This window comes from Cebidichthys violaceus, unplaced genomic scaffold, assembly GCF_023349555.1.
Source record: "Cebidichthys violaceus isolate CVI_PGR_0920_01 unplaced genomic scaffold, fCebVio1.0.p SCAF_10, whole genome shotgun sequence".
Lineage (NCBI taxonomy): Eukaryota > Metazoa > Chordata > Actinopteri > Perciformes > Stichaeidae > Cebidichthys > Cebidichthys violaceus.
Genome location: NW_027176263.1, coordinates 13,870,679 through 13,883,354, shown reverse-complemented (window position 1 = coordinate 13,883,354; position 12,676 = coordinate 13,870,679). Strand labels below are relative to the sequence as shown.

The 12,676-nt window shown below is 43.8% G+C and overlaps 1 protein-coding gene across 2 annotated transcripts in view; it reads left to right on the top strand.

The window, feature by feature from the left end:
* The window catches only part of LOC137884760 (inositol polyphosphate-5-phosphatase A), a 139,553-nt gene that overhangs the window by 42,851 nt on the left and 84,026 nt on the right, over positions 1-12,676 (top strand). For both annotated transcript variants that reach the window (XM_068726764.1, XM_068726771.1), the window contains exons 3-4: positions 5,347-5,447; positions 6,502-6,589. In XM_068726764.1, the coding sequence (XP_068582865.1) occupies positions 5,347-5,447; positions 6,502-6,589 (189 nt within the window). The remainder of the gene's footprint in view (positions 1-5,346; positions 5,448-6,501; positions 6,590-12,676) is intronic.

Genomic DNA, 12,676 nt, shown 5'->3' with positions numbered 1-12,676 from the left:
AGCAGGCTCAGAGGAACGTATCGTATCTGCTTGTGTGTGTGAGAGAGTAGTGAGAAAGAAGGGAAAGAAAAGCATGCAGAGAGAGAGAGGGGGAGGAGAGGGGGGAGGAGAGGTGTGCCCCTGAGCGAACCAGGCAGGCTTGTAGCCTCATGCCAGCTCCACGCTGCTGCTGGCTGACGTCACGGAAAGAGGCATCGGACTCTGAACTCCGACCATCGTCGACGACCGGAGTAGAACCACAACAGTCGGCCGCGCCGCCCTCCGCTCACACAATACACTCACTGTTGTCCCCTCCGGTTGGGAACTCTTTAAGAGCTATGATTTGTGTCTCGCTGGAAAAATAGGAGCGCATTGTTTGTTTTAATTAAGTGTCACGACTTCTGCTTTCAGTTGACGTGGCAACAATCCAAAGGCCGTTTCACTCTGAAAAAAGTTTGGTCTCACACCCGGTAAATTGAATCGGCATTAATCTAATCACATAGGAGCGAGGGAAACATTTAAGAAAACTTGATGTTCACACTGTAGCACTGCTGCACGCATTCCAGGCTCAACTGTTGCTGACTTAACCGGCTTGTAAGGAAAGAGCCGTCTTTCTCTTTTCTTTTCTTTTTTTTCTTTTTTAATGCATCAAAGCGAATCATCCCGATGTTCCACAGCAGCATCCTGGGTAATATTACCAATAAAAGCTGTTAAACTGGCTCTCGCGGAGGTGCGACTGCGGCGAAGCGCTTTGAACGAGTCGGTGCCTGCACGTGTCTGTACGTCAGCGGGTGTTCCAGCTCCGCTCAGTCTGCAGCTTTAGGGAATTCCTTAAAGGAAATACAGTTTATTTATTTTCATGACACACCTTGGTCACAGTCCATTGGCGTGTTTGTACCAGCTACTGTAAAACCAGCTCACCGTGCTCAACTCTCTTTCTCCTGTTTTGATCAGACTGCACTCTTTGGCAGGTGCTGCTTTTTTTTTTAGGTGTGCACCCAATATATCTGTAAATGTAGGTCTCGTTTTCCTTTTAAACAAGGTGATCTTCATTGTTTACAGGGATCTACCTCTCCATATTTGCTCTTTGGGGCGTGGAGGAGCAGATATTGCCATCTGGCAGTCAGCGCTTACTCATACATGTAAAACAAAGTTTCGTGCTATTACCTTTTATGTGCTGTTAAGCGCTGTGAATATCTGAGATGACCAATTCCAGGAAAGAGCGTGGAAACATCCGGCAGGCTTAGTTATCTTTTACTTTTCCCACTGCAAAAGAAAAGAAAAAAGAAAATACGTGTTCTTGATTTTGGGGTGAACTGTCCCTTTAACTACCACTATTTGGGAGGCACATTGTACATGCAGTGACTAAGGCTTTTTTCATTTCCTTACTTCTCCTTCACATCCCTGGTCTCAGGACACCCCAGTCATTTACACATAAGCAAAGCAGGGCCATTTGCCTGCTCCACATGTGCGCGATAGCCTGGGTTGAATGGGAATCCGGCCTTGCTGCCGCAGTATAAGCGACGCTTTGCATTGCACCGCACTTAATTGAATAATCCCACAGCCAATTTGCATTGGAAACTTCTCTGATCCGTCGCAGGCCAGCGATGGTTTCAGCTAACCCACATCCAGTCTCGTGATTTGTAAATTGCGGATGCAGAGCGTTAAAGGTTATCGGACAGTTCACTGATTTTTGTTTCGTTAAACATGAGCTATAATCTCTTAATAGAGAAAAAATCAAACTTGATGACCTCCAGATTTTGTCCTGAAGTCCCACAAATCTGTGTTGTACGTCAGCTCACAAACTCCTCTCATCCCTATGATTATTTCCCACCTCCAAAGAGGAGCCATGAAATAGGACTCAGCATCTCCTGATTAGTCCTCGTCAAAGACCCTCTCTGTCTACTAACTAGATGGTATCTGGTGCACAGTGCTGCTTTTGACCTCCTTACTAGTTTAAGATGGAACCGACTGTAAAAACACATATTCTTAGGCATTAACAAGTTAATAAGACTTGAAATATAAATTATTAGCTTAAAAAAACAGTGTTTGTCTTAACAGTGATTCGTTATAAAGTGAGAAAGTTCTGTTAATATGTGGTCTTTAGTTATGGAAGCATTTTAGAAACACAATGCATTAGGGGACTAAATGTTCACCGAGATCATCAAACAAATTCTTTAGAAACATTGTTAGATTATTAAAACATTTAGAACACCATTACAAATTATACGGAAAGCTTTTTCACAAATTTGTCTTCAGTGCTTCCACTTCAACTGATATTTCAACTATTTTTACTTACACGTTAATTAACAAACACTTCAACTGTATTCATCACTTACTTTTCAACTGACAACTCAAGTGTGTGTATTTCCTGCTCTTCACTGACTTTGCAACTACTTTCACCATTTACACATCAACCGACAGTTCGACTGCTTTCCCCTTTCATACGTCAGCTGACACTTCGACTGCATTAATCTCTTTCTTTTCAATAGGGGCTTAAATCACAAGTTCATCACGATACAAAACTTTATTGATTCTTTTGACAATGATGCCATATTTGCGGATATCTCAATCACGATACGATTTTGATTAGATCCAATTCTGGTTCCTGTTATTGATAAGGACCAATATCATATGCCCATTTAAACCAAGTGAGTTACATTTATATCAACTCACAAAAAGCAAAACTAAAATATGACTTCAATATGTTATTGCTGGGCTCTTCCAGACAATTAAATGAAAAGACAATATTTTATTTTTGATACCTTTTGAACCCTTTCACTTTAATCAACAGGTAAAGCATGGGAGCTTGGCTTTGGTCTCAAGGAACCAAGGAGTTGTAGCATTTATTAATAGATAAATAAACTGTACACTCAGTACACTGCTACGGTCACAGCTATAACGTTACAGATGATTTCATGCTCACCGTCACACATGCTCTTTTTTCTCTCTCTCAACCGCACTCTCGCTTACATTACTCCGCTTGCACTGTTTTAATGTTTGGGAAGGAAGTGTGCTTGGAAACAGAAACGCTGAAACTGAAGTGCCCTTGAAATTTCAAAATAAAGGCATATGAAGACAAAGATGTGTATCAATGTTTTCACTTTTCATCGGTGATATTGAATCATTGATGATTGAATCAATTCATCGATCCAGATTCTTTAACCAACATTTCAACCCCTTGTAATAGTTAAGCTTTTACTGACATTTAAAAAACCCTGTCAGGTCTTCAGCTTTGTACATTCAAAAAGCTTCTACAGCTCTTCTAGGTAACAACCATCACTTGTTTTACACAATTTACTACTGTACGACTGCTTTCAGTGTTTACAACTCACCTCACACTTCAACTGATATCTTGTTTCAGTTTGTGCGCTTAATCCGTCTCTAATTTATTCAGGAATTTCTTTTTTACTGAAACTTTCTGGTTCATTTATCACATATGCTTAGACTGACACTTCGAGTCCTTTCAGCACTTCACTTCAACTGATGCTTAATTCATTGCTTCCTTTCTTCCATTTTTATTTGCTAATTTGACTGCTTGTAGTCTTTTTTCAGCATAGACTTGATGACATTTTCGGCAGCGAGCACACTCAGTTTATTCAAAAATGAGCCTTTTCTAGTTTGAGGAATGATAGAGGTTTTGTTATGTTTCTGTATTATTTTGCATGACGTGTCACATGGCATTCTCTCTGATCGACAAATAAAACAAAACAAACCACAATGAAGATCAGAACACAACATGATGATGCATAACCAGGAGATATAACTCCATAGAATTTCAAATGTTAAGAATCAGGTCATGGTAAGAGAGAGAAAAAGAGGGAGGATGAGGACACATCTCCATCTCACACGGCGTCTGACATCCTGGTGAGGTTGAGAAACGGTCCCATATGGCAGCACTCACTCTATTAGTCATGTCAGCACGACCAGTCAGGCTTTTTTTTTTTCTTCTTTTTTTTTCTTCTTTTTTTTCTTAGCACTGCCATGGCAACCGTCCCAGTCTGAGGGCTGTTTAGAGAGGCCACTACTGTTGTCGCCCGTCGTAAAATCACTCTTTATGGATCCGATATTTGGCATGTCAATATTTCGGTCCCTGCGCGACTCAAAAAGTCAACAGAATCTTTTGTTAACAGTGGTGCCGGTTTTAATTGGACCCTGGTCACAGGCTTGCTCTTAGCCAGAGTAAAGTAAGGTCACCGGTGGATGCTGTTTGGATTCGGGCTGATAGCACTCGCCATTCTAGTAATGAAATTTACCACCTGGATGCTGTCTGTTTGCCAACGTAGCCCTGAATTTACAGCCTGGAAAAATAAATAGAATGCAGTCGATTAACACAGGCACGTGCGCGCGCGCGCACACACACGTCCCACTAACGTCTGACATTAGTTGCAGGCTCCTTGAGAGTGTGACCTTTTCCACTGTGAGTTGATAGGTCCACTAATCTCTTCCAAGTTTAAGCCGCTGTTGGTCCCGGCTCTTTGGGTCGCTGGGCTAAGTGACAAGCCATAGGTTGATGGAAAATCCATAGTGTTATTGCCATACATTACTTTTTATTTGATTGGGCTGCGCATGTGAGCGCAATGCAGCGGCCGAGGTGGAGGTGCGGGCCGAGTAGCTGGGTGCTCCATTCGGGCCCTGTGACCATTTGTCGCCCCTCCCCTCCTCCCCCTCGTGACATTGATGTATGCGTCTCTCTCTGCCTACCGTCCACGCGGACCCGGCCTCCTGTGTGAGTGCTCGTGAGTGCTGTAAATCACTCCGCGGTATTGATTTTTCCATTAGAGGTCAGTCGCCCCGAACACCTCTGACAGGGTGCTCACAAACACCTTCGCTGCGCGCGAGAGGGGGGAAACGGCTGAAGGAGGGCGACGCGAGGTCTCGTGACTCACGCAAGCATCTTTTTTTTGGTTTCCTCTCCTCTCCAACAGCCTGTATTTGCCCACATTCTAATTACCGCGTCTTGACATATTCCCGCGGTATAGGGAGCGATGTGTTCAGCGCGAGCACGCCGCTGTACACGCTCGCTGCTGGCACGTCCCCCCTCTCTCTCTGGTGGATGGAAGAAGGGGGCCGACTCGCGGAACAAGCTCACTAAGTGCCTTATGCCTACATTAGCGAGGCACTTTGTCTTGTGTAAATACGGTAGCATGTCACAGAGTTGAGTTGTCGGGGCCCAGGGGCCGCGCTCCTTTAGGTTTCACCCTCGACCGAACGGCTTGAGCTTTGTGTATTATGAGCACACGGGCTTGCCGTAGCGTTGTTCTCAGCTGCTGTGGGTGCACTTGTACTGTAAAATAAAAGTACAGGAGCACTGTTAGGCTTTTTTTAACCTGTATGTGTGTCTCTCGCCCCCCTTTCCCCTTACAGACGGTGCAGTCGCACAAGCCGCACTTCTTGGCGTTGCACTGCCAGGAGGTGGGCGGGAAGAACTACGAGGCATCCATGTCCCACGTGGACAGTTTTGTCAAGTAAGTATTGCGCTCGCGGTGTGCCTAATTATTGTGATTGTAGTGGTAAGTAGATGAGGGACCCCCCCCCCCTCTATGTGGAACATGCAGGGATAGTTTAAAACCCGGCGTACTGCTTCCCCCACTGGTCGCATCACGGATGTACGTCAGCACACTACAGGCTAAAACACTGTTTTTCATGCACCGGTCAATTTTGTGGGTATTTTGCCTCTATAACAAAAAACATCCACAATACACATTCAGGTGTTTTTAGTTTTTTTTACAATTTGTCTATTTAAGACTGTGGATTTCTCCAAAATTCATCAAAGGTTACCATTAGATGATGCCTCATTTGCATATTTAAACATACCATTGTAGAAAACTAGGCGACTGTGGCTCAGTGGTAGAGCAGGGTCGTCCTTCAATCAGAGGATCGGTGATTTGATCCACGGCTCTGCTAGTCCATACTAGTACTGAATGGTTATGAATGAGTAGATAGTCCTGATGGGCAGGTGGCAGCTTGCATGGTAGCTCCTAAAAACATGATGAAAATGATTTTTCTGTTCACGCTATTTTGTGATTTAAGGAGTGATGAAAATAGATATCCAAAGTCCCCTCTGTAAAAACCTTTTGACTAATACGTCAACTAAGTGAAACAAGAATTTTGAACCTGGCTTCATCCAATGTTCAGGTTTTGAAATTATCACATATTTGATAAGATAACGCCTCATTTGCATATATAAACATACATTTCCGAAAACTCAATTCATGTAATCAACTGGCGAAGTTTCATGCGGATACCTATTAGTTTAATTATTTTTATTTGTAGTGAATATGTCTTCTCCAGGATATTTCAAATGTGGTTCAATTGAAAGGTGCTTTCAGATCTGATGGACATTTCCTGAAGTGTGTGTGTGTGTGTGTGTGTGTGTGTGTGTGTGTGTGTGTGTGTGTATATATATATATATGTGCGTGCACTTTGTGTGTGTGTGTGTGTGTGTGTGTGTGTGTGTGTGTGTGTGTGTGTGTGTGTGTGTGTGTGTGTGTGTGTATGTGCGTGCGCTTTGTCCATCAGAGAGCTGCTGTCCAGTGACGCCATGAGGGAGTACAGCAGAGCCCGCGTCTACCTCGATGAGAACTACAAGTCACAGGAGCATTTCACGGTAAGCGCCGTGTGATCCGTTGGTGGTGCGTTCACAATCCGAGAGTGCACACAAACTCCTGGAATGAGACAAGTCTGCAATTGGTTTCAAGATCGATTATTAGTTTTCAATTTATAGTATTTATAAAAAACAACAACAGGAATTTATTCCAGCCCGATCAGCCAAAACTCTACACACATTAAATACATTTAGAATAACATGAAAAACCACCTTATTCTCTTAGAAGGTGGGAAACAGACAGCAGGCTTTAAACATTGTTCTAAAATAAGACGTATAAAGTCATATTTCTACTATTAAACTTTTACGGTAAGTCGTACTTTCAGCTGTGATTGACCCCATTTCTCTGAAGTCCGTGACATGCGTCATCACACGAGTCATTTTGTGAATGCAGCTCTTAAATTAGCACGTAGTGTTGTGGTTGTAGCTCGTGCGTGGACGTTAGGTGTGAAAAAAACGGCCAAAGAAAACGTTGAGTGTGGCGTTCGGTTTCGAATGAGCTCATTTCTAGAAGTCGGCGTGAACTAAGACGGACCACAAACTCATGAGCTGCAGTCATGCAGCTGAAGTTGATGCAAAGATAAACTTCATGTATAAATACTTCATAGAGAGGCATTGAACCCAGCTTCATATACCTGCACTGATAGTTCCCTCAGTGTGTAGTAACAGCAGATGACCACGAGGTGGCAGTAGACACTTGGAAACAATGTTGCCGTCAGAGCATTGGTTGAAACTTTTTAAATGTGGGACTGCTTTACTTATTGATTATCACAGCTTATTAGCAAATCATTGGTTTCCTTAGAATTAGCTTTAGTCTGAATACAGTGAAGGTAATTATCAGAGGAATGGATACACAGGATAAACACACATTGGGCTTAGTAATGAAAAGAAAAGTCTAGGGCCGAACCGTCTGTCGATTAACCGCTCGTTTTGGTCTCAGTCGACTAAGATTTCTTTCGCCGATCACTGTTTTTTTTTTTATTGCTTTTTCATGCTGAATGACTTATATCCCAGAAACTGATAACAAACATATAACAAAAGTTATGAAGTGGTGCTTATGAGTGAGTCTGGGAGAAGGTGTCCCACCGTCTTCTGGTAGATTCATATTATTATACCATCATCTTCATATATTTGTATCTGCGTCTTCTATTTAACTGACATGTCTATGTGAGGAATTATCCGAAATCCAGGACATTAAACCTCGGTGACGACCCTTTTCATTCATCCCCTTGTTCCACAGCTGGGTGCATGTCTCGTGTTTGGCCACTTGGTGGAGCCAGACACTCAGACAGCAGCAGACAGTCTTCATCTCTGTGTTGTGTATCATCCACTGCTCTAGAGGAAACAAGTTTCATATCTGACGCTTAATTGACAGACTACAGGTTTATCACGCGATCATGTCTGCTTTCCCAGGAGATTATGCGGTTAAAAAAAAAAAAAAAAAAAAACTCCACTGTAATAACACATGAAAAAAAAAAAAAAAGGTCCAGATGAGGACTTCGATCACGGAGTTGCTCGCCGCCTCCTCGGTTCTCCTCCACACCACGCCACGCTGCGCCTCTGCAAACGCTCATAAATCACAGCCACCGCCGAGTCGCACTTGCTCTTTTCAAAAGAATATTACAAACACTGGCCTTTTGGGGGGGGATAATAATCATCTGCCGCTTCACATAAGTGCCGCTAATATCCCCGGCACAGCGAGCTGTTTATTTAATGGTGTTTGTCTACAGATTAACCTTCTTTTTTTTTTTTTCATTGGGATGAACGCTTGTGCGTTTCTGAAATGTGATTTCTATGATGCTGAAATCCCGGAGAACAGTAAATACAAATAGACTCTCACACAGAGCTTGCCATTTAGCTCTGGTGACATCACCCGTATTTGTTTTTGTCAATCTTCGATTTCTCCCCCCCTCCCCCCTTTGCTCCGGGGATAATTGTTTGTTGTCCTCCCCGCCTGTCAATTCTCAGATAATGTAAGTGGGAAGACTTTTCTGCATCCGGAGCGTGGTTTCTTTTGGACGAGCGTAGTAATGTAGTGTATAGAGTGTGTACGGTGAGGGCCGGCCCCGTTGTTTACATGCAGAGAGTTGCAGCTCTGTGTCAGTGAAAGAGAGGGACGTGATTGATAACATTCATTTGTCAATGAGTGGAAGGGTTTTGTTTAGGACTGTGATTTGGGATAAAAAGTTGATCGATTAAGGCGATCGACGGGAAACTTGTGCAGCAACTTTTTAAGCAAGAGTCCACTGGTTCCAGCTCCTCAGGTGTGAATACCTGCTGGTTTTGTTCGTCTTCTATGATTGTTACTTGAATCTGTTTGGACTGTTCTCCGGACAAAACAAGCAATTTGAATGTCATCTTGGGCTTGATTTTGGAAATTGTGATAGCTGTTTTTTTTTATGGACCAAAAGATGAATCGAGAAAATATTTCTATAGTGTGTGTTTGTGTGTGTGTGCGTGTTGATGGATTGGTTTTCAATGTGAAAGATGTAGAAGGCAGAGATGGCAAACAAATGGGACGGTATTGAGTAGAAGAAGATGGAAAGAGAAATATGAAGATAAAGAAAATACTAAATAAATAGATGAATAAATAGACAAGTTATTTATTTATCTATTTATTTAACAGTCACACTCAAATTTCAAGTACTGTAGAAATGGATAAACCAAATCCCCGTTCAGCTTTTTTTTTTTTTTTAGAACCAGCTGAAATATTTATTGGCTCTGAATTCAACTTTTGTGTCATTTGTTGAGCAAAAACATTAAAACTTTTGCACAATCAGACAGATTTCCCCCCAAAACCCAACATACAGAAACATAAAAGACAGTGTGGAGGCCTGAAGGAGCAGTATTCCTGTCTCTTGACTGCATCTTAATTTGCCCAAATGAAAACCCATCAACGTCCTGATGTCAAAAAAACGGCACACATGCAACACCTCCGCGCTGAATGTGAGCGATGAGGAGTCCAAGCCGGCCTCCTCTCTCTCCTCCTCATCCTCCCAGAGGAAGGCCGGCAGTGGGAAGAGCTTTGACTGACACGCCGCCCCTGTGGCTGAGCCCCGGGTCCTGATGTTTTACAGCCCCGTTAAGGTATACAGCAGGTAAAATGTCAATTAGGAAGGCCCTCCCTGATAGCCCAACTCCCAATCCACATGTTCTCGGCCATTAATATTCATCGCGAGGCCCGCCCGGAGCCGCAGGACCGACGCACGCCGTGACGCGGCCGCTTCCTGACATGGCCACTTCCTGACACGGCCGCTTCCTGACACAGCCGCTTCCTGACACGACCGCTTCCTGACACGGCTTAACGTAAAAAAGGCCCGCGAACATACACACCCACCACCGCTGTCACGCGGTCCAATCAAGCCACACACACACACACACACACACACACTCACACACTCACACACACAGACACAGTGACACACAGCAGCCCCCTCGGTTGTTCCAGGGCATTTTAATGGGAAATTAAAGGCATCCCTCATGTCTGTGGCCTGCAGGACAGCAGCGAGAGCGGAGCGGCGGAAGAGGATAAATCAGCCTCTGTGGCTTTGACGGGACACCGCCGTCTCCTTCTTACCGCCGTGCTTGTGTGTGCACACGCATGTGCGTGTTTGCAAACTGCTTTCACTCGTGGTGTATAAAATGCAGGCACTTTGTCCCGAGCGATTTGTGTCACGGTGGAAGTTCAGAGCGAGCTGTCTTGAAGCCTTTGGTTTCTTTATCACGGGGGGGCAGCGTCTCATGTTGGAGGGTACGCAGGCTGCAGCATGGAAAGACTGCGACAGTCTAAAGCGAATGAATGTCTGCGTAAGAGGAGTTCCCACCGAGGCCGGTGTTTTCTCAAGGAAATGAGATCCTCTGAGAATATCAGATATTTAGAGGAGAAGGAACCCCGAAACACAAAACTAAATAACTAAATCCTTACAAGGAACTTGGTGAGATAAAAACAGGTTCTATGAATATGGATTATGCACAAAGATCTAGTTGTTCACACAGCAAACATTTAATTGAGATGGTCCCTCGGAGAAGGCATGAAACAAAAAGCTCTTCTTCAGGATAAATTTCAGACGTCTCCTGCTGTTTGAGTACAATTTATTAGTTTCCCCTCTATAGATGTATGTTAGTTTAAAGTATGTAATGTAACTTTGTGATTTGTATGTGTCACCAGAAGTTGGTTGTTTTATAAATAGCAGCGTCTTGTAATATCGAATGGGATGGCGCGACATAGAAATTAACTAATTACATAAGAACAATAATGGTTAAGATACAAAGAAATTTCTACATTCAAAGTCAAGAACTGATATGAAAATAAAGTGCATATTGTATTCTCATTGTGTCACTGAACACTCTTAACTCACATGTGGATGCCGTGAACATCATATGAAATGAAGTGCATTAAGTCTGTCACTATGGATGGGTCTTTCACATTCATGTCCCATTCCTCCAGGTTCAGTTTTCAGAAACTCTGTGAGTAGGAGATTGTTTGACACATGGGGATTTGAGGCAATTTAAAGGACATATTAAATCTGTTTAAAGCAGGATTCTTTATTAGTTGTTTTTCCGGCGCTGTGTCCACCACTTTTGTAGCTTCCTCTCAGATGCGTTGTTACGTTCTGGAACCTGGTCGCTACATTTTTTTAATAGAGGTTGACACACACAGAAACGTCCGGAACATGGCAAAATGAAGCACCGCTACACACTTCTAGTGATGTCATGAGGGATGATTGGGAGGGATTTTTTTTGTATGAGTCGACACGTTGTTGTTTTTTTCGACTCATTGTGCCTTTTTAAGATACGAGAAGATACCTAATAAATTGAACCTTTAATTTCACAGGCTCAAATATTTGCCGGCACTCGAGGAAAAGTTGTCAAGACACAACGTAGATATTCCGAGGCCGTCTCTTAAAGGACAAGTAGGTGGTTTGTGGTGAAGGGACAGAAACTCCACTTTAGTCCCACATTTTAAACTTTCTACTAAACGACCAACAGCATCAGCGAGATGGCTAAATGTGAGCTCTTTAGCTGCCGTCCCCTCTGCGGTCAGCAGAGCGGCTCCAGAGGCGATCGCCTCAGCTCTCCTCCAGGCAGCGCGCCGTAACGCAATCATCAGTGCCGCTCTCTGCTTCGGCCACGGATTTATGAACACTTAGTGTCCCTCTGTGCTGACAGGACCTCAGCAGGAGTGTGTTTACGGCACGGCCCCGAAATGTGTGTCACTCGCATTTATCCCATTTTATTTTATACATAAATATATATATATTATTTATTTGTTTTAACTGTGTCCTATATCACCTCCCTCTTCCGTGTTTTTATGATGAAAAAAACCAGGTTGCATGTCGGGATTATGTACTTACCGGAGAAAGTGGGGTCATAGAGGAGGGGTCTCTGTGTACAGCATGTTGGTTTTACACCCACAGGTTAACTAGCAAGAGCAGCCCTCCTCTTCATCCTCCTCATCCTCCTCCTCTCAGCTCTATGTTTAAAAAAAAAAAAGAAAAAGAAAGAAGGGCAGCAGCAGCCACATAAGCAGGTTAAAATATTGCTAACTAAATCCAAGAGAGCTCTTATTTCAATATGGCGAGAAGTACGGCACCGACCGAGGCCACTTGAACGGAGTAGATGTCAGCACGGTAATACGGCCGGGCCATAACTCTCAGCGGCCATCACTCATACTCTCGGGGGCAGACGTAAGTGCGCGCGCGCGTGCACACACACACACACACATACACATACACATATAGTGACAAAGATGAATAAACACTGACGCTGAGAGTGCACGTTGAAACACACACACACACACACACACACACACACACACACACACACACACACACTCGGGACACGGGGGGTCGAGCGACAATCAATGAATCTGCCATCAGATGTGAGTTATGAGAAGGGGGGGGGGGGGGGGAGAGAGTGGGCCTTCCCCATGTGAAAATATTTTGGACTGTAAATGTAGATATAATTAATAGATTGTGAAAAGAGGTGGAGGAATTGACGCATTTATTGCGGGGAGGCAAAATGTGGCGGGGGGTGAGCCGAGCCAAGCCGAGCTTCTCTGCCCTGCCTGGATCGCCGCAGTGAGCTGCT